General features: G+C 38.5%; 1 protein-coding gene across 1 annotated transcript; it reads right to left on the reverse strand.

Moving 5' to 3' along the window:
• Nucleotides 1-662: 662 nt before the first annotated feature.
• On the reverse strand, nucleotides 663-18723 carry LOC124607198 (respirasome Complex Assembly Factor 1). Its single transcript, XM_047139421.1, has 4 exons — nucleotides 18244-18723; nucleotides 18067-18170; nucleotides 10007-10136; nucleotides 663-860 (listed from the first exon to the last, which is right to left on the reverse strand). The coding sequence occupies exons 1-4, from the start codon at nucleotides 18346-18348 to the stop codon at nucleotides 819-821; spliced, it is 381 nt and encodes a 126-aa protein (XP_046995377.1). The 5' UTR covers nucleotides 18349-18723; the 3' UTR covers nucleotides 663-818.
• Between the last annotated feature and the right edge of the window lie 1226 nt (nucleotides 18724-19949).

Raw genomic sequence — 19949 nt, forward strand, 5'->3', positions numbered from 1 at the left:
TTGTGAAACTACGAGTATTCTTCCAGAAGAAAACTTTCTGCAACAACTATAGTAACATTGTATTCCATTTCACACTGGTATCCAGTTACAGACCTAGAATAAACTTTTGTTTATGTGTTAATATTGTTTTTGTTTTTCACTATAAGAGAATAAATTTATTTTTATACCTCTATAAAATGTGCGACTGGTTCACTCTCTGTTGACTTTTCCCAACAATTTACCCCATTATGGAATTCAAAACTTCAAAACTGTGGTAAAAGACTGTAGTCCATTGTCTTTGTTAACAACCAATGTGCACTGTAGGTTTTCCTATTCATTATTAACTTTTGAATACTGATGAAACACTTTTGTCTGGGTACCATCAGATCCAAGAAAGTTTCACATTATAAAATATCCAATAATGGAACTAAAATGTGGAGTTGTTAATTCGATTTTCAGTTTGCTTTCACTACTGTATGGAGAGAAGTATTTCCATTTTGTTGGTTTCGACAGTGAGTTTTTGTGAAGCTGTCCGTGCAGGTGTTAGTGCATTTCTCACTTTCCTCAAAATCTTTCATTCAAATAACAATTTAAAGTTACAACATAAAGTAGATAAATGGCATATACCCAGATTAAATCAATTGTACAGGAACCTCTGACAATAATCTTCTGTATACATGTAATTATATATTAAAACAGACACCATACATCTTTTTATTAACAAGATAAATAACTTACATACTTCTTTACAGGCCAAACAGCTGCAAAGTGTACTTTTCTAGTTCACTATTTTGTAACAACATTCCCAGAACATTACAGTAATGTTCACACAAATGCAATCAGTCAAAATTTAACCCTGAATAAATTATGATCCACGTCACCTAGAAAATAAACAAATATGTAAATAAGAAATTATAAACAATAATTAATGTTGGCACATCAAACAAATATTAGTGATATGTGGTACAATCCATTACACTATGCAACAAGTGAAATGTCTGCAAAGCAGTACAGTATGAGGAACAGGGGTAGAAGACTAGGAGGAGGCTGGAAAAGTAAAGTGCCTGATTCAAACATCTACTCTGTCCAGTCACATGAATGTGAGTACTTGTCAAAAGCTTTTGCGGTGCAGACTACTTTGAGACATGCAAGACGAGTGTCAATGAGGTCCTCAGTAGTACCAAAAGCAAAGCTGAGCCATGGTGACTCCAGTGCCCTGGCCAGCTGCCATAGGTTTCTCGGCTGAGGATCCATGACATAAACAGCTTGATTGAGGCAGTCCCACAGATTCTTGACTGGGTTTAAATCTGGGGAGTCTGGTGACCAGAGGAGTACGATACACTCATCCTGTTTCTTTTTGAACCATGCACTAAACCATGAGCTGTGTAACATGTACTGTCTTGATAGTATCTGCCATCATGTCAGGGAAAAACAAACTACGTGTAGGGATGGACATGGTTCCCTAGAATAGATGCATACTTGTGTTGATTCACTGTGCCTTCCAGAATGATGAGATCACACAGGACATGCCATCAAAGCATTCTCCAGACCATAATGCTCCTTCCTCTGTCCTGGACAATTCCGACTACAATTGCATGGTGTTTGCTTTCAGATGCTTCACGCTGTACATGCCAATGGCATCTCAGTCAACAGGAAAGGCAATCTGTCGCCACTCAATGGACATCCACTTGCGGTACTGGCATGCAAATTCCAGCCTTCATCGCAGACGAACATCAGTCAGCATGGGTGCATGAGCCAGGTGCCCACTGGGGAGGCCCACACGCAGCAACATTTGCTGAACAGTTATGAAGGTGACACTGTTAGTAGCCTCTTGGCTCATCTAGGCAGTCAGTTGCACAACAACTGCATGTCTGTTCACCTGTACGCATCTCCACACTCATCCATCCCTGTCATCAATGGCCCATGGTGCACCACAGCTGTCTCAGTGCCAGTTTTGGATAGCACCATTTTGCCATTCAAGGTATACATTAACGACAGTGGCGTGCAAACACTTTACAAACTTAGCCATAATGGAAATGCTTCCTCCCTTGGCCCAAAAGCCAATGATCATGCCATTATGGACATCCATCAGATAATTCACTCCATTTCCACATTACGACAACGACTGCACTGTTTCTAGCATCCACCAATGCCCTATATATACCCTCCACTGCTAGTGCTGCCACCTGCATTCTGCAAGGTATTATCACACGCTAATTTCCAAAATAGGTCATGGTCACATTAATCTGACTGGACCAAGAAAAAATTACGTACATGGATGGTGACAGACAGTACTGGTAACCATATACAGTGAAAAACATGTTTGTGGTGCAAATTCATATGAGTAAACGGCAATAAAAAGAGAAGCTTTGGAGGGGCATTGAAGAAAATATCATGTTAGATTGGGGTACTGATAAAAGCTGTAGGAAGAAAATTAATGTCCCAAGTCAGAGGCCAAGTTCGGCACACAGTTTTAATCTACAGGGGCAAGGAAGTTTAAAATTAGCACACAGTCTGCCACCAAATGAAAATTCATTCTGGAATGGGATGGGAGGTTGGTGCACTTTGACTGCTACATAGATTTATAATCATTAAAGACAGAGCTCTGTGTGACGGTTCATTTAGGCCTAGGGGGGTCTCAATTGGTATTTTTAAACTCAGTCTCTATTATTCTTGGGTTAAAGGCCAATGAGGGAAACCTGCTATGGATGCACCTTGACAACAGAATGAGTAACACATCCCTCATCAATTGCCTTGATGAAGAAGTTTTGTACTATGCAGTGGCATGATGAAGCTGGAAGGCAGGCCTACATACTCATTCAGGTATAAGAGCCTAGTGGTCACTGAACACAGCAAGGTATACTCGCCCATGGTAATGTTTGTTTGAAACCTATGTCATACCTGTAGTAGTTACGGACTGTAGCAGCTCCAGGAACTCTAAGGCTATTTGTAAATTTCAGATAGACATAGGTTCTTAGCTGCTAAGTGATGCCTTCCTTTTTTATGTTTTATTTGTGGTTTCTGGATGACAGCTATATGTACTGGAAATTCACGTGAGTATTCAATGTTCCCTTGTAAAAATGCTGTAAATCTGAGAGTGGCAGTTTACTAATATTGGTTAACTGATAGTTACTGAAAGAAGGTTTTGACCTTTTTTCTCAACTCAGGGAATTGCACACGATCTTAAAATACGAACCCACTTCCTGCATGAAGAACCGGGGAGTGGGAGAGAAATGTTTCTTTGACAATTTTATGCAGGCAGAACTAGCAAATCTGAGGTCTAAGAATAAGCTGCTGCATTGTTTTAGATTCAAGCTATGGAAAGTTGCAACTACAGCAGATATATACAGAAATTCTTGATTTTTGTTGCAGAATGGAAATAAGTAAGAGCCAGACATTGTACAGTCTTCCATTGCTGTTAACTGAGGCTTTTTCTTTTTTGCCAACATACAGGTTTAAAGCTGGTTCATGAAGCTTTGCATTTAGGCTTTCCTCAGGATAGTTTTCATCTACAAGTGTCTGCCAGTTTTCTTTAGCATATTTGTGCAGATATTCACAGGTCAAACAAACCTGTGACCATTTGTACTGCTCTTCTCTGTATATGTTCAATATCACCTGTTAGTCCTATTTCGTTCATATCCCACACACCTGAGCAATATTCTAGGATGGGTCACAAGTGTTTAGTATGCAATCTCCCTTGTACACCGACTGCATTTACCAAATATTCTACCAGTAAACTAAAGTCTGCCTACAACTGAATTTATGTGACCATTCCAATTCACTTAACTTGAAAGTGTGACTTCCAGGTGTTTGTATGAATTGATTGATTGCAACTGTGACTTTTTTACACTGTAGTCAAAGGATACTATGTTTTCCTTTTTGTGAAGTTGCAATTTTACATTTCTGAACAATCTTGGCACCATTCTGAAATTTTATCAAGACCGGACTTAATATTTGTAAAGTTTTTTTTTTTTCAGACAGTACTTCATTTTAAGTAATTGCATCATTTATAAACAATTATCCATGTTTCACCTGAATGACAACTGCTGCAATAGGAAGCACCCTCTGCCATTTACTAAACATTGATTTGAAGAGTATGGATGGAAAGGTAGATCTGATGGAATTTATAACATTATTAAGGCTTTATTTACCAACAATACCTTAAATACTATCTTCTCTTGTGGGTCCTTTCTCCTGGATGTATTTTCATATAACAATCCTTTTTTAGTTTTTCTGCAGTACATATCATTGTATTGAAGTTTTATCTGGGTATCCAGTTTCAACACTATCAATTTAACAATTGGCATGTTTAAAGTAAAAATTAAACAAAAGAAGTTTTAAAATTCCAACTAAACCTCTTTGTAAACACATTATAACTTCTAAAAGGACATTTCTGTTGAACATGGAAGTACCTTTACAGTACACCTCAAGTAAGTGTTATAGAGCCATTACTGTTCATGAAGTACGTAAATCATCTGGTGGATTGTTGTATATTGAAAAGTTGTAGAATGCAGGGAAACCTACAGAGCGCAGACACTTTGTGCAGACACAGGCTCCTGACCTTCAAGATAAATATGCATATAAATAGGTTGTGCAGTTCAATTACATAATTGACCATCAGTCACTGGAAAGTTCAAAATACCCAGGAGTAATAATCTGGAGTGATCATATGCAATTAATTGGAAATATGCTACTAAAATATACTTCACCAATGAAAGATATGAATATAATAGACGGAAAAACTCCATGTGGGAAAATATATATAAAAAACAAAGATGCTGTGACTTACCTAACGGGAAAGCACTGGTAGATAGACACAATAAAAAACACACAAAGACACACACAAATTTCAAGCTTTCGCAACCTGAGGTTGGTTCATCAGGAAAGAGGGAAGGAGAGGGAAAGACGAAAGGATGTGGGTTTTAAGGGAGAGGGTAAGGAGTCATTCCAGTCCCGGGAGCAGAAAGACTTACCTTAGGGGGAAAGAAGGACAGACGCGCGCGCGCCCACACACACACACACACACACACACACACACACACACACACACATATAGACAAAGGCAGACACATGTAAATCCAGGGTTGAGCAGAGATGTCAGTTGAGGTGGAAGTACAGAGGCAAAGATGTTGTTGAATGGCAGGTGTTGTACGAGGGGCGGCAACTTGAAATTAGCGGAGGTTGAGGCCTGGTGGGAGATGGGAACTTGCCCTTCAATGTATTCTCTCTTCCCGCTACCCACCAGGCCTCAACCACCGCTAATTTCAAGTTGCCGCCCCTCATACATCACCTGTCATTCAACAACATCTTTGCCTCTGTACTTCCGCTTCGACTGACATCTCTGCCCAACCTTGCATTTACATATGTCTGCCTGTGTCTGTATGTGTGCGGATGGATATATGTGTGTGTGTGTGTGTGTGTGTGTGTGTGTGTGTGTGTGTGTGTGTGTGTGCGCGCGCAAGTGTATAACTGTCCTTTTTTTCCCCCCCCAAGGTAAGTCTTTCCGCTCCCGGGTTTGGAATGACTCCTTACACTCTCCCTTAAAACCCACATCCTTTCGTCTTTCCCTCTCCTTCCCTCTTTCCTGATGAAGCAACCTCGGGTTACGAAAGCTTGAAATTTGTGTGTGTGTGTGTGTGTGTGTGTGTGTGTGTGTGTGTGTGTGTGTGTTTTATTCTGTCTGTCTACCAGCACTTTCCCGTTTGGTAAGTCACAGCATCTTTGTTTTATATATATATATATATATTTTTCAGCAATGAAACAGATAGTTTACTGAATGCTTATTTGAATTATTCTTTAGTACTATTTGCGAGCCTCACCCTCAAAGGTAGGAGTGATAGAAGAAACAGTCAATGAAAAAGGTGTGTTTCATCACAGCTTTATCCAATAAGCTCGACGATGTTATGCAGATGTTCACAAAACTCCAGCGGCAGACACTAAAAGATAAGTGTAGTGTATCATGGAGAGATTTTTTGTAACAAGAGTGCAGATTCCGTGAAGAGTCAGCCACATATTACTTGTGCTTGTATGCATGCCTTGAAATGCTATGACAGAAAAATAAGAGTAATTTAAGCCTCATACAGAGGCTTATCCGTTGCCATTCTTCCTGCGCACCACTCACAAAAGGAACAGAGAAGAAAAGGGGGGGGGGAGGAGGAGGGGAGATACAATCATAGCATCTGGAGTATTCATGTACAATTGACTTTATCAAAACTAGGCAAGCATTTTCTTGCTATAGATACTTGAGGACATTGATCAATGTATAACTTTAAGAACTTTCAGTATATCTCTCAGTGATAGCAGATACACCCGGCTATTAGGGAAAATTTTAGTGCAGTTAATGCACTACCTTAAAATGAAAGTAGTATTACTAGTTAGAACTTTACATGGTACCTGCATTTACAGATCATTTAATAAATGTGCACTAATGTTCAAGGTTACTCATTATTAACAGCACACTCGGAAACTGCAAAATAATCAGGCACTCATATATAAGGGCCTTTTGAGGTTCCCAAGATAACAAAGACAATACTTTTAACAACTGGCTTGCATTTCATAACCACATTTGAAAATAAAACAACAAAATTCAGTAAAATTTCGGCCAAAATGTAATACTGTATTTTTGTTTTCATGTATGAAGATGAAGCAGAAGATCTACTGCTCTGCAACCATCAACGAACTCTGCCACATTCATTCATGAAGACAGAACCTGTATAAAGAATCTGGGTCACCAGGAACATTATCAAACAAATTACATCTGATCCATCATCAATCAAATCATTCAAAATAATAATGCCATGTGCTGCCAACCTCCCACAATTTATGGACTTTATATGGGAGCGATTCCTCTTAGACCTGTTGTTACAGCCATCAACATCTACATCTACACTCTGCAAACCACTATGAAGTGCATGGTAGAGGACACATCCCATTGCACCAGTTATTAGGGTTTCTTCCCATTCCATTCACGTATGAAGTGTGGGAAGAATGACTGTTTGAATGTCTCTGTGTGTGCATTAATTATTCTAATCTTATCCTCACAATCCCTATGTGAGCAATATATGTGAGATTGTAGTATATTCTTAGTCATCACTTAAATCACTGTTTTTGGAAGTTCATTAATAGACTGTCTCGGGATAGTTCACTTCTTTCTTCAAGAGTCTTCCATGTCAGTTCCTTCAGTATTTCCGTGATAGATCAAACTACCCTGTGACCATTCATGCTACTCTTTATATTTTCGATATCCCTGTTTGTCCTATATGGTATAGGTTCCACACACTGGAGCAATATTCTATAACCGGTCACATGATTGATATGTAAGCAATCTCCTTTGTAGACTGATTGCACTTCCGCAGTATTCTAGCAATAAACCCAGACTGCTACCTGCTTTGCCCACAGCTGAGGGTATGTGACCATTCTACTTCATATTCCTACAGTGTTACAAACAGCTATTTGAATGAGTTGGCCAATTCCAACTGTGACTCATTGATGTTATAGCCGTGGATACTATGTTTTCTCATTTTGTGAAGTGCACAGTTTTACATTCCTGAACATTTAAAGCAAGTTGCCAATTTCTGCACCACTTTGAAATCTTACTGAGATCTGACAGAATATTTATGCAGCTTCTTTCTGACATGACTTCATCATAGATAACTGCATCATCTGCAAAAGGTCTGAGGTTACTATTAATATTGTCTGCAAGGTCATTAATATACAACATGAACAGCAAAAGACCTAACACACTTCCCTTGAGCACACCCGAAGTTACTTTATGTCCAACAATGACTCTTCAGCCAAGATAACATGCTGCGTCTGCCCTATCAAAAAAATCCTCAATCCAGTGACAAATTGAGACCCATATGACAGTACGTTTGATGATAAGCATATGTGTGGTACTAAGTCAAATGCTTTTTGGAAGTCAAGAAATACAGCATCTACCTGACAGCTTTGATCCAAATCTTTCTGTGTGTTGTGTGAGAAAAGTGCAAGCCGAGTTTCACAATATCAATGTTTCTAGAATCTATGCTTGCTGGCATTGAAGAGGTCATTCTGTTCAAGATACCTTAGTATGTTTCAACTCAGAATATGTTCTAAGGTTCTACAATAAATGGATGTCAAGGATATTGGACGGTAGTTTGCGAATCACTTGTACTGCCCTTCTTGTAAACAGGTGTGAGCTGTGCTTTTTTTCCAGGAACTATGCACAGTTTCTTGTTCTAGGGAATAGTTGGTACAGGTGCTAACTCAGCAGCAAATTCAGTATAGAATCTGATACGGATTCCATCAGATCCCGTAGCTTTGTTCAATTTGAACTAATTTGGCCGTTTCTCAACACCACTGACACCAATACTTATTTCATTCATGTTTTCAGTGATACGAAGATTAAATTGGGACAATTCTCCTGGGTTTTCCTTTGTAAAGGAACTTTTGAAATCAACGTTAAGCATTTCAGCTTTGCTTTGTTACCCTAAATTTCAGTTCTTATCTCATTCGATAGGGACTAGACACTAACTTTGGTGCCACTGTGGGCCTTTGCATACGACTAGAATTTCTTTGGGTTTTGTGGAAGTTCATTTGACAATACTCTGCTATGGTAGTCACTGAAGACATCACACATTGCTATCTTGACATCCAAACATGTTTAATCAGCACCTCTCTATCTATAGCCTTGTACTTTGTTGTACATCTATTATGCAGTAATCTCTGTTTCTTTACAGTGACTGTATATCATGGAGATGCCCTCCCATTACGAACTGTTCTACTACGTATATATCTATCCAGTGTGTGGTCAACTATTCTTTTATACTTGAGCTATAGTTCCTCTACATGCTCCTATGCTGTGATGAAAGTTTCAAGTTCCTCACTGAGATATGACACTACTGGTTTTTCATCTAGTTTACTGAACATATATATCTTTCTGCTTGTTTTAGCTGCCCTTTGTACACTGGCAACCATTGTTGCCAAAACTGCGTCACAGTCACTGATACCAATTTCGATGTGGACATCTTCAAAGAGGTCAGGTCTGTTTGTTGCCATTATATCCAACATATTTTTTAATTAGTGGGGCTCCTAATTGCTCCCTCATTATCCACTGGTGAAACAGGTGACAGATCAAACAGCATTCAACATGTGGTACACTGGGCACTACATTACGGCTCTTCAGCAGTTATGAATCAAAGAATGGAGTTCATTATAACATATATACACTACCACAACGGAGAGACAAGGCAAGCTCCCCTTCTTGGGTGTACTGGTTGAGCACAAGGTAGGTGATCAACTCCGTCACTCACCACGTAGGAAGTAAAATCACACAAACCAATTCCTTCAAGTAATTAGTATCCAGAAACCTCTTTGCAAGAGTACTGCCTTAAACATTTCCATACATAACTTACATGTAACAGCATCAAATTAACCAATCCAGAATTTTAATGTTGCCTGCTGTTAGTTGACTTTTTTTCGCTGTGGCTCTAGCAGACCAAGTTCCTCTATTGATTCTTGCAACTTTTGACCTGACTTCTTGTTTTTCACTGTACCTATTTTTCTGAGGTTAGTGTAGGTTAGGTTCTCAATTGATGGGAAGAAATAAGACAGAGGCAGTTTACAGTACTTACTAGCTAATTAACTCCACCCTTCCCCACCACCAAAATCTTAAAAGTCACAAGATGCCAACAATAGTCACAATATGGGTGGAGCTTTTAAGAAACAGCTACATTCCAGAACTACCCATCTAAATCATGGAAAGAGAATGAGAAACTGTTGAATTGATGGAACAATAGAAGCAATGACAGAATAAAATGTAATTACATGAAAAGTGAGCATCATTCTTTGCCAATTCCCTCATCCAGCATTCTAATAGATCCTGTCTATGAAAGCAAGGGTTTCTTATGGCACTTAGTTAAAAACCTGACAGCTAAAACTGGATTATGAATTAAAAACCAGCAAACAAGCAACCAAAAACAGGAACACTTGTACAATTAAGCTGTATCTTCTGCAGAAGTAATAAAAAAATGTACCAAAATATACTAACCAAAAATCCAGCAAAGGAAGTCATAAACCCTTCTTTGGTTATCTCCCAAGCACCACCATACTCCTCTTCATCTATATTTTGAAAATTTGTGAAATATATGTATATGAGGCCAGCATTTATCAACACAAACCTGGAAAAGAAAATGACATGACAATAAAAAGGATGAATTTATTTCGAGTTGCCCTCACACACTTACAATTTACAAGTAACACACTTATTAATAACAGAACTGTGGAAAGGGGTCAACTGAAGTTCCCGTATCGCCCCTCGGTTTATATACCTGTAACTAGCTATGTTGTGTTGTGTGAGGTCATGTTTGCATGGCATATTTGGAATGCATAATGCTTGAAGATGGTGTTCTGTTGTCTGTGGTGGCACAAATAGTGTTTTGATGTCCATGTGTGTGAGATTTATGTAGCTGTTGTTGGCAAGGCATTGGACTTACATGGGGGCAGCGGCTACTCATCACCACCAATTTCATCCAAATTTGTGGTTTATGCAGTGCTTGGCCAGAAATGAAAGTGACTGAAGTAGGAGCTCCAAATGAGCATGTTTTTTTGTGCGGGTCAGGCGATACATCAGCCATTTACATTAGTGTAGTTTCCAGATAGCGATGGGCACAGCAGAAAGGACAGAACACTAATCAGAGGGTCGTGAGGCTGAGTTGTTATGCAGAAAGTGCTGTCTATTTTCTACTTTTACATTGCAGCAAATAAATCAGAATAATGTTAAATGTACTGTATTTGGTAATATTTTTATAAAAGACAAGAAAAGAAAAGGCAAAGAAAATTTGGGACTGGAAATAAATTACCAGGATTATAGGTTGTACTTAAGAATTTGAGCATATAATTAAATACTTTTAGTATTTTAAAGCTGATTTACATATGCTGGGGTGATATTCACCACAATACTAGGGGATGTAATTTTCTTGGCCTCTTTAACATTATCAAAGCTGCATTTTTACAACATCATCATTGTTTCACAGTTTCTATAGAAAAACAAACTTGGTTCACATTCATAAAGATTTTCTCCCATTTGCTATAGGAGCAAATATCACAAAACATCATTTTGCCAAGTATTGGTAAGGATAGCTGGAGATGTACAATTGAATGTATTTTGATGCAGTCTTCTCAGGATGTGATTTCTTTTTCTTTCTCGAAGAGGTAGAGGAGTTTTGAAGGTTTTTCATCACACTCTTTACCTAATGATAGAAGTATACACCACAGGGTTGCACTAGCAGAGTACAGTTGGTGGGAAGTCATTTAACACTGCATGATGGCAATCCTCCTCCATCTTGAGAAATCTTTTCTTATAACTGTTGATTTGTTTGCTTCTGCACAAGTCAATTAACAGAAGAAATTTGTCAGTTCTACCTGTAGAGTTTCATCAAATCAGTCAAAAATTATTTGCTTAGTGTTACTGTACATTTCCTAGAATTTTTATGAAGTAATGATGACCACCTCTTTTTTGCTGCATACTCAGCCACTGTTCTTTTGAATCCTCAGTCCAAAAGAAACAGTACTCTTGTAGACATGAATAGACTGTTGGCAATAATTTTTCAAGAAAGAGAGAGCATATTGTGGTGCATATGAGTGACTACTTTATTCATGTTTTGGTTTGTTTGCAGTGTAGTAAAATAAAAACTGACAGTTAAAAAAAAGGTTCCATGTAGGGACTAGACTCCACGATCTTTGGATTACTGTTCTGTACTCTTTCTATTCCACCAACCACTGCCTGGAAATTATGCTAATATAAATTGCTTGTACTTCACCCAACCAATACCAAAAATGCTATTTTTCTAAGTGCATGACCACCTGGAGCTCCAGTTCTGTCTCTTGCATCTCTTGCCAAAGCTTGCATGTACAACAAATTCAAACAAAATCAGTGATGAATAGGTGTAGTACTCTTTTTAAAGCTGTATGTTACTTTTTGTTCTGCTGTTGTTGTGGTCTTCAGTCCAGAGACTGGCTTGATGCAGCTATCCAAGCTACTCTATCCTGTGCAAGCTGCTTCATCTCCCAGTACTTACTACAACCTACATCCTTCTGAATCTGTTTAGTGTATTCATCTCTTGGTCTCCCTCTTCGATTTTTACCCTCCACGCTGCCCTCCAATACTAAATTGGTGACCCCTTGATGCCTCAGAATATGCCATACCAACCGATCCCTTCTTCTAGTCAAGTTGTGCGACAAGCTCCTCTTCTCCCCAATTCTATTCAATACCTCCTCATTAGTTATGTGATCTACCCATCTAATCTTCGGCATTCTTCTGTAGCACCACATTTCGAAAGCCTCTATCCTCTTCTTGTCTATTTATCGTCCACGTTTCACTTCCACACATGGCTACACTCCATACAAATACTTTCAGAAACGACTTACTTAAATCTATACTCAATGTTAACAAATTTCTCTTCTTCAGAAACGCTTTCCTTGCCATTGCCAGTCTACATTTTATATCCTCTCTACTTCGACCATCATCAGTTATTTTGCTCCCCAAATAGCAAAACTCATTTACTACTTTAAGCGTCTCATTTCCTAATCTAATTCCAGCATCACCACCCGATTTAATTCGACTACATTCCATTATCCTCGTTTTGCTTTTGTTGGTGTTCATCTTATATCCTCCTTTCAAGACACTGTCCATTCCGTTCAGCTGCTCTTCCAGGTCCTGTGCTGTCTCTGACAGAATTACAATGTCATCGGCGAACCTAAAAGTTTTTATTTCTTCTCCATGGATTTTAATCCCTACTCTGAACTTTTCTTTTGTTTCCTTTACTGCTTGTTCAATATACAGATTGAATAACACTGGGGATAGGCTGCAACTTGTCTCACTCCCTTCCCAACCACTGCTTCCCTTTCATGCCCCTCGACTCTCATAACTGCCATCTGCTTTCTGTACAAATTGTAATAGTCTTTCGCACCCTGTATTTTACCCCTGCCACCTTCAGAATTTGAGAGTATTACAGTCAACTTTGTCAAAAGCTTTCTCCAAGTCTACAAATGCTAGAAACGTAGGTTTGCCTTTCCTTAATCTATTTTCTAAGATAAGTCGTAGGGGGTCAGTATTGCCTCACATGTTCCAACATTTCTACGGAATCCAAACTGATCTCGGAATTATTATATTCTTCTTTAGGTCTGAGGGTATTTTGCCTGTCTCGTACATCTTGCTCGCTAGATGGCAGAGTTTTGTTAAGCCTGGCTCTCCCAAGGCTGTCAGTAGTTCTAATGGAATGTTGTCTACTCCCGGGGGCCTTGTTTCGACTTAGGTCTTTCAGTGCTCTGTCAAACACTTCACGCAGTATCATATCTCCTATTTCATCTTCATCTACATTCTTTTCCATTTCTATAATATTGTCCTCAAGAACATCGCCCTTGTATAGACCCTCTACATACTCCTTCAACTTTTCTGCTTTCCCTTCTTTGCTTAGAACTGGGTTTCCATCTGAGTTCTTGATATTCATGCAAGTGGTTCTCTTTTCTCCAAAGGTCTCTAATTTTCCTGTAGGCAGTATCTATCTTACCCCTAGTGATATGCGCATCTACAGCCTTACATTTGTCCTCTAGCCATCCTTGCTTAGCCATTTTGCACTTCCTGTGTTATATCATTTTTGAGATGTTTGTATTCCTTTCTGCCTGTTTCATCTACTGCATTTTTCTATTTTCTCCTTTCATCAATTAAATTCAATATTTCTTCTGTTACCCAAGGATTTCTATTAGCCCTCGCCTTTTTACGTACTTGATCATCTGCTAGCTTCACTATTTCATCTCTCAAAGCTACCCATTCTTCTTCTACTGTATTTCTTTCCCCCATTCTTGTCAATCGTTCCCTAATGCTCTCCCTGAAGCTCTCTACAACCTCTTGTTCTTTCAGATTATCCAGGTCCCATCTCCTCAAATTTCCATCTTTTTGCAGTTTCTTCGTCTTTAATATACAGTTCATAACCAATAGATTGTGGTCAGTGTCCACATCTGCCCCTGGAAATGTCTTACAATTTCCAAGACCTTCCAGTATCTCCAGGCTTCTTCCATGTATACAATCTTCTTTTACAATTCTTTAACCGAGTGTTAGCTATGATTAAGTTATGCTCTGTGCAAAATTCTACCAGGCGGCTTCCTCTTTCATTCCTTACTCCCATTCCATATTCACATACTACGTTTCCTTCTCTTCCTTTTCCTACTATCGAGTTCCAGTCACCCATGACTATTAAATTTTTGTCTCCCTTCACTATCTCAATAATTTCTTTTATCTCATCACGCATTTCATCAATCTCTTCGTGAATTGTGGAGCTAGTTGGCATGTAATCTTGTACTACTGTAGTAGGCATGGGCTTCGTATCTATATTGGCCACAATAATGCGTTCACTATGTTGTTTGTAGTAGCTTACCCGCATTCCTATTCATTATTAAACCTACTCCTGCATTACCCCTATTTGATTTGGTATTTATAACCCTGTATTCACCTGACCAGAAGTCTCGTTCCTCCTGCCACCGAACTTCACTAATTCCCACTATATCTAACTTTAACCTATCCATTTCCCTTTTTAAATTTTCTAACCACTTGCCTGATTAAGGGATCTGACATTCCACACTCCGACCCGTAGAATGCCAGTTTTCTTTCTCCTGATAACAACGTCCTCCTGAGTAGTCCCCGCCCGGAGATCCGAATGGGGGACTATTTTACCCAAGAGGACACCATTATCATTTAACCCTATAATAAAGCTGCATGCCCTCGGGAAAAATTACGGCTGTAGTTTCACCTTGCTTTCAGCCATTCGCAGTACCAGCACAGCAAGACCATTTTGGTTAGTGTTACAAGGCCAGATCAGTCAATCTTCCAGACTGTTGCCCCTGAAACTACTGAAAAGGCTGCTGCCACTCTTCAGGAACCACACATTTGTTTGGCCTCTCAACTGATACCCCTCTGTTGTGGTTGCACCTACGGTACGGCTATCTGTATCGCTGAGGCACGCAAGCCTCCCCACCAACAGCAAGGTCCATGGTTTATGGGGGGGGGGGGGGGGGGGGGGGGGGGAGGACTGTTTTTTCTATATGTCTGTTTTTGTTTGCTTGTCAGACAGTTATTTTAATGCCATTAGTTATAAGCTACTAATTTTGTTTTCAGTTTTGGAACTGTTAATTCACTGTGTTGTTAATGGTTGAAAATTTAATTTTTGTTTTTCCATCTGTTACTAGTTTTGAACCCTACATCGAAATACACGAGTCGTACATTGGTTGTCACTACGGGTGACAATATGATGATCAGAATTAAATTTCTGCAGTTGTATAGCCTAGTAACAGAATGTGTGAAATGGTAGCACTGCAGTGAACGAATGAAATTGACCAAAGTTGCTGTTAAGTATGTGGGACATAATTAGGTGGGTTCCATAGTTTTTTTTATGATTTTGTGGATTGGGTTGTTACTTGATGATCTTAATTATTTGCTGATATTGGTCAGTATTGGCGGCTCAGTGCTAAAACACCAGATTTCAAATCCTATGATCCTGGGTTTGTTCCAGTCTTACGATTCTTATGTCACTTATCACTTCTTTCACCTTGCACAATGTTTGTTGCTGTGAGGGACGTTGAGTTGCACCATGGCTCAATATGCACATTACGGCACCCACTACTGGCTGGTTAAGTCAGTGCAAAGGTCAGAGGAAGGCAACAGCAAACAATCTTCAACACTACCATGTCTAGTACAGCAATCAAAACAATCATTCAGACTGATGACTGCTTTACTTTCAGCTATATTGGAGTGCATTGTTTTTTGGACAGGTAAGATTTTCGATGACCGATCGATGATATGTTTGTAGGTTTCATTAGTTTTTGTTTTGGTAAATCATTATTAGGATTATCGTACTTAATTTATCCCTGCCCAAAACTCCTTTATTCCCACAGTTGTGCCATTAGTTTCATATTCTGTGTACTATGCATGTGTGCTCTTGTGTGTAATTAGTAACACTGATCACCATATCTGTGAACACTGACTAAGCAATAACAGTAATCCCAAAAAATTTGTTCAAATTCAGGACAGGCTGCTGGTAGGAGAAAATAGCTGGTCTTGAAAACTGAATTTGGATGTTTTCAGAATTTTGCTGATACAAAGACAAATCATCAAAAGAAAGTGCACTCTAGGTCTTCTTTGGAACTCCACATTCTAGACAATATTAAATGAATGTGTTCACTTTTTGCACTAAAGAAAGACCTTTTATAAATAATAATTGAGTAACAGTATAGACCTTAGACCGACTTTTAAAGCAGTAAAGCGCCATGCACACACATTCAACAACACAAACAGCACACACAATGGCTAAACAAAGGCTCTTGTCCTCTACAGTACGTAAAATGGTAAGATAACTGTTTAGAGTCACCAAGGAGCAAGGAGGGGATATCTTTAAGTAAGCAGTAAGAGGTGTGAAAAGAAAAATTGTATTTGAAAGTTTAAACTGAAATCATTTGACATTAGAATAGTGGATTCCGACAGTGCCTTAAACTGCTGTTGTCGTATCTTTTATAATTTCTTTACTACGTGTTTTGGTGCAAAGGTTGTGGTGGAAACGTGGCTAACCGAAGTATAAGATGTCAAGAGAAGCATTTTGGCAATGTTTCTGAGCAGCTGAAGTAGTGGTTCAGTTACAAACAATGACCAGAGGACACATGTTTTTCACTTTACTTTCTTTTATAATTTCGGCTCCATGAAGTGGCTCAATTTTTTTTTTTTTTTTCCTTCTTAGTATTATTATAATTGAAATCACAAATATAATGTGAACTTCAGAAATTTTGGACACTCCTCCTTGCACACAACAGACTTTCCTTCATTACGTTACGTACAGGATGCTACAATTGTTTCCAGTCATTGCTAGGAAATAAACTGTTACTCTTTCGCTGCCTTATCGGGTACTTGCAACCAGCAACGGGCATGTAAATCTGTTTTTAACACAAATGTTGGTTTGACCACCACAGTGGTGTGCTCAGTTTAAAGTCATGTTGATGATGTCACTAGACAAAATACAAGCAATCTTAATGCAATGTGAATTGAATATCTGAAGTGGAAACAGAATTTAAAGTGGAATCTGAACAACAATGTAAGTTGAAATTTTTTCAGAAAGCCACACTAATTATGTAACTCTAAGTTGCAAACTACAATGCTACCTTGTGATGTCAATATATGATATGATTTTTGGACGAGTACATGCAGAACACGACTGCAGCTTGCTACACATTTACCACTTACGAATCTGATGTGCAGTCAAACTGACAAAATAATGGAACCTCTTGGGGAATGCACAGCAAGTAATGGGAAGAACAGAAATGTGCAACAGGGATTTCATTGAAACATGATGGGACTGTACCAGCAGCCACTGAAGACATAATGTGCAACTAGTTCTACGCTTTGTCAATTTTCAGTTACTACATTCCTCCACTGCATGTGTCTGAAGCACTACAAACCATCAGACAGCAAACAACTACACTGTGAATGACATACATTAAAGAGAAATTTTGAAAATATAACATGGTGTTAACTTCCACAGTTATAGGGGATAAATGTTATGTCAATAATATATGTATAACTAGACTTATTGTGGGAAAAAGGGACAGTATTACACATGTTTTTCAAATAGCATATATTTAACATCTCATTCCACTAAATCTCCCCTTACCCCTGTCCTAGATGTCAGCTGGCTACACTTTTCAACTAACTTGATAATTCTTTACCCTTCATGTTTGTGTGTTTTAGCTGTTGTTTGATATTTCAAATGGATTCAGCCTCAGTGCTTCACACAGCAATATTCACCAAGGAGTAGCAGATGGCAGCACATACACAGCAAATTGAATGTTAACCAACATCTCACAACATGAGATATTTCTGTCGATTTATACTGCTGGCAACACTTCAGTCTCTCTATGTTAATGAGGTAAACGACTATGATATACTACTGTTACTGTCATTGTAACAGCAATGAAATATTTGAAGGCACACCAAAAGACACAACGTATTTAAACATTCGGGTAATGCATATTGAAAAAAAGATTGATTACAAAACTGACAACGCAACTTACAAAAACAGGCCAATAAATCCTCTCAGTGGTATTAGCCCCCAAAGCAATCCAATTACGATTCCAAGGGCTTGTCTTCCCCAATAGATCACGTCTAAAAATTCCTCCTGAAAGAACTCACTATTATGGCTCTGTAAACAACAAACGCACGACAATAATTTAAATCATAATTTATTTCACCTTATCTGGCCATTCCGAATTCGATGTAAACGCCCTAACCCACACGGATTCAGTTTGTTTAACAGCAGCGGTACCATTCTTTTCATGAACTCTTGCTTTAGACATATTTTCGTACTTTAATTAAAGCAGCATATAACGTTTGCGTCAATTGTTCAAGACATTAATATGTAAAAACAGTATCAAAATTCTCGTTTTCTCTTGTCAGGTCTCGTCAATGTAATCCACATGTTACAATTTCCACTTTCAAATTGATTAAAAACTTCCTCTTCAAAGAAAAATTTCCCACAACACTATCTATAACAATTTAGCTAACAAAAGACACAATGGAAAACTAGACAGCAGCCAAAATAGTAACAATTTAAGAAGTAACTCTGGCGAACAATTTCTGACCCCACAATTCGTGCTAACACCAACTACATCGAACAGCTTCCGAAGATGAACACATTTCACATGTTGGTACGTCACATTGACACTGTTGTGTCAAAGTTTCTATACACAAAACATCACCAAAGACGTAACACTTTTGGTTTTTCTACAAAAAGGTATCATCTGCGCCAGAATTTTTTTTCTTGGTACTATCAGTTCATATTTTGCGGTCTAAGCATTAGTTCATCGATAGATCACAAAAAAATGTAACTAATAAAAATATATTTAATAAACAAAAACTTTGTTCTCATAAAACTCATGTATGATTGACAATCTTGCACATCCAAAAAGTTATATAAACGTGAGGCAAGAGTAGTCATTAGTTTTCCCCATCAACGTCAATACTTTCTTTTTTTCGGAGAAAACGTGGCTCTTTCATTCCGCTGTGTTCCGTCCCGTTCTGTGCTATTGACGGACTGTGTGAATGCCGCTATTGCAATTGCATTGTGGCATGTTCTGGGGCTCCGTGTTAATCTGTTACTTTTTAGGGTCAAAGTTCTGAGTGAAGTTATTCAAATTAAAAAAAGTCACCAGAACAGTTTTATTCAGACAGCAAAGAGAAACATGTAAACCACTATTTAATATTCATGTATGATTGATGTTCTTACACATTCAAAAAAATATATAAACGTGAGGGCCAATTCAGTCATCAGTTTTCGCCATCAACGTCAAAACTTCGTTCATTCCGGAGAAAAACTAGGCACTGACATTGCATTGTGATGTGTTTTGGCATTTGTGTTAATCATACATTTTAGAAGTAACATGTTTCATTAAAAAAAAACAGATACTCAAGACCAACTAATGCAAAAAAATGAAACAGTTCATAAGTACAATACTCAATAGAAAATGGAACAGCATAGTGAATATGCAAAAACAAAAGTTAAACAAGATGGGCCTTTACCAGCAGGGAAGAAACTTTAGAACGAGATACCACAACACATTAAGACACAAAAAAATTTAATGAATTTTAAAACGGCTCTAAAAATGTGTCTTTTAAAGAAACTGTACTATGGGAGTTGATGAATATGTACAATCTTAAACTATATAGAAGCTAGTGAAGCTAGCTGCTCCAAAAATCTGGATGAGTTTCGGTAGAATACCTTAGTCAGTAACATAATCAGTGTTAAGGCCCGTCCACACGCAACGATCTGTCTGCGCAAATGTCTGCGCACATCACATCTGCGCAGACAGATCGTTGCGTGTGAACAGAAGATTTGCACCAACCTGAGGTGTGTGCAAACCTGGAAGTTGGAGTTGGAGGTTTGAGCGAAACCTCTAAA

The sequence above is a fragment of the Schistocerca americana genome, chromosome 3, assembly GCF_021461395.2.
Source record: "Schistocerca americana isolate TAMUIC-IGC-003095 chromosome 3, iqSchAmer2.1, whole genome shotgun sequence".
NCBI classification, from domain to species: domain Eukaryota; kingdom Metazoa; phylum Arthropoda; class Insecta; order Orthoptera; family Acrididae; genus Schistocerca; species Schistocerca americana.

What these genes read in the sequence shown, in the direction of transcription:
- LOC124607198 (XM_047139421.1), bottom strand. Translation starts at nt 18,348, where the DNA reads ATGTCTAAAGCAAGAGTTCATGAAAAGAATGGTACCGCTGCTGTTAAA. An exon ending in GGATTTATTGGCCTGTTTTT is followed by an intron (nt 10,137 to 18,066) that starts GTAAGTTGCGTT and finishes TTTCTTTTCCAG; the next exon opens with GTTTGTGTTGATAAATGCTG. An exon ending in CTTCCTTTGCTGGATTTTTG is followed by an intron (nt 861 to 10,006) that starts GTTAGTATATTT and finishes TTTATTTTCTAG; the next exon opens with GTGACGTGGATCATAATTTA.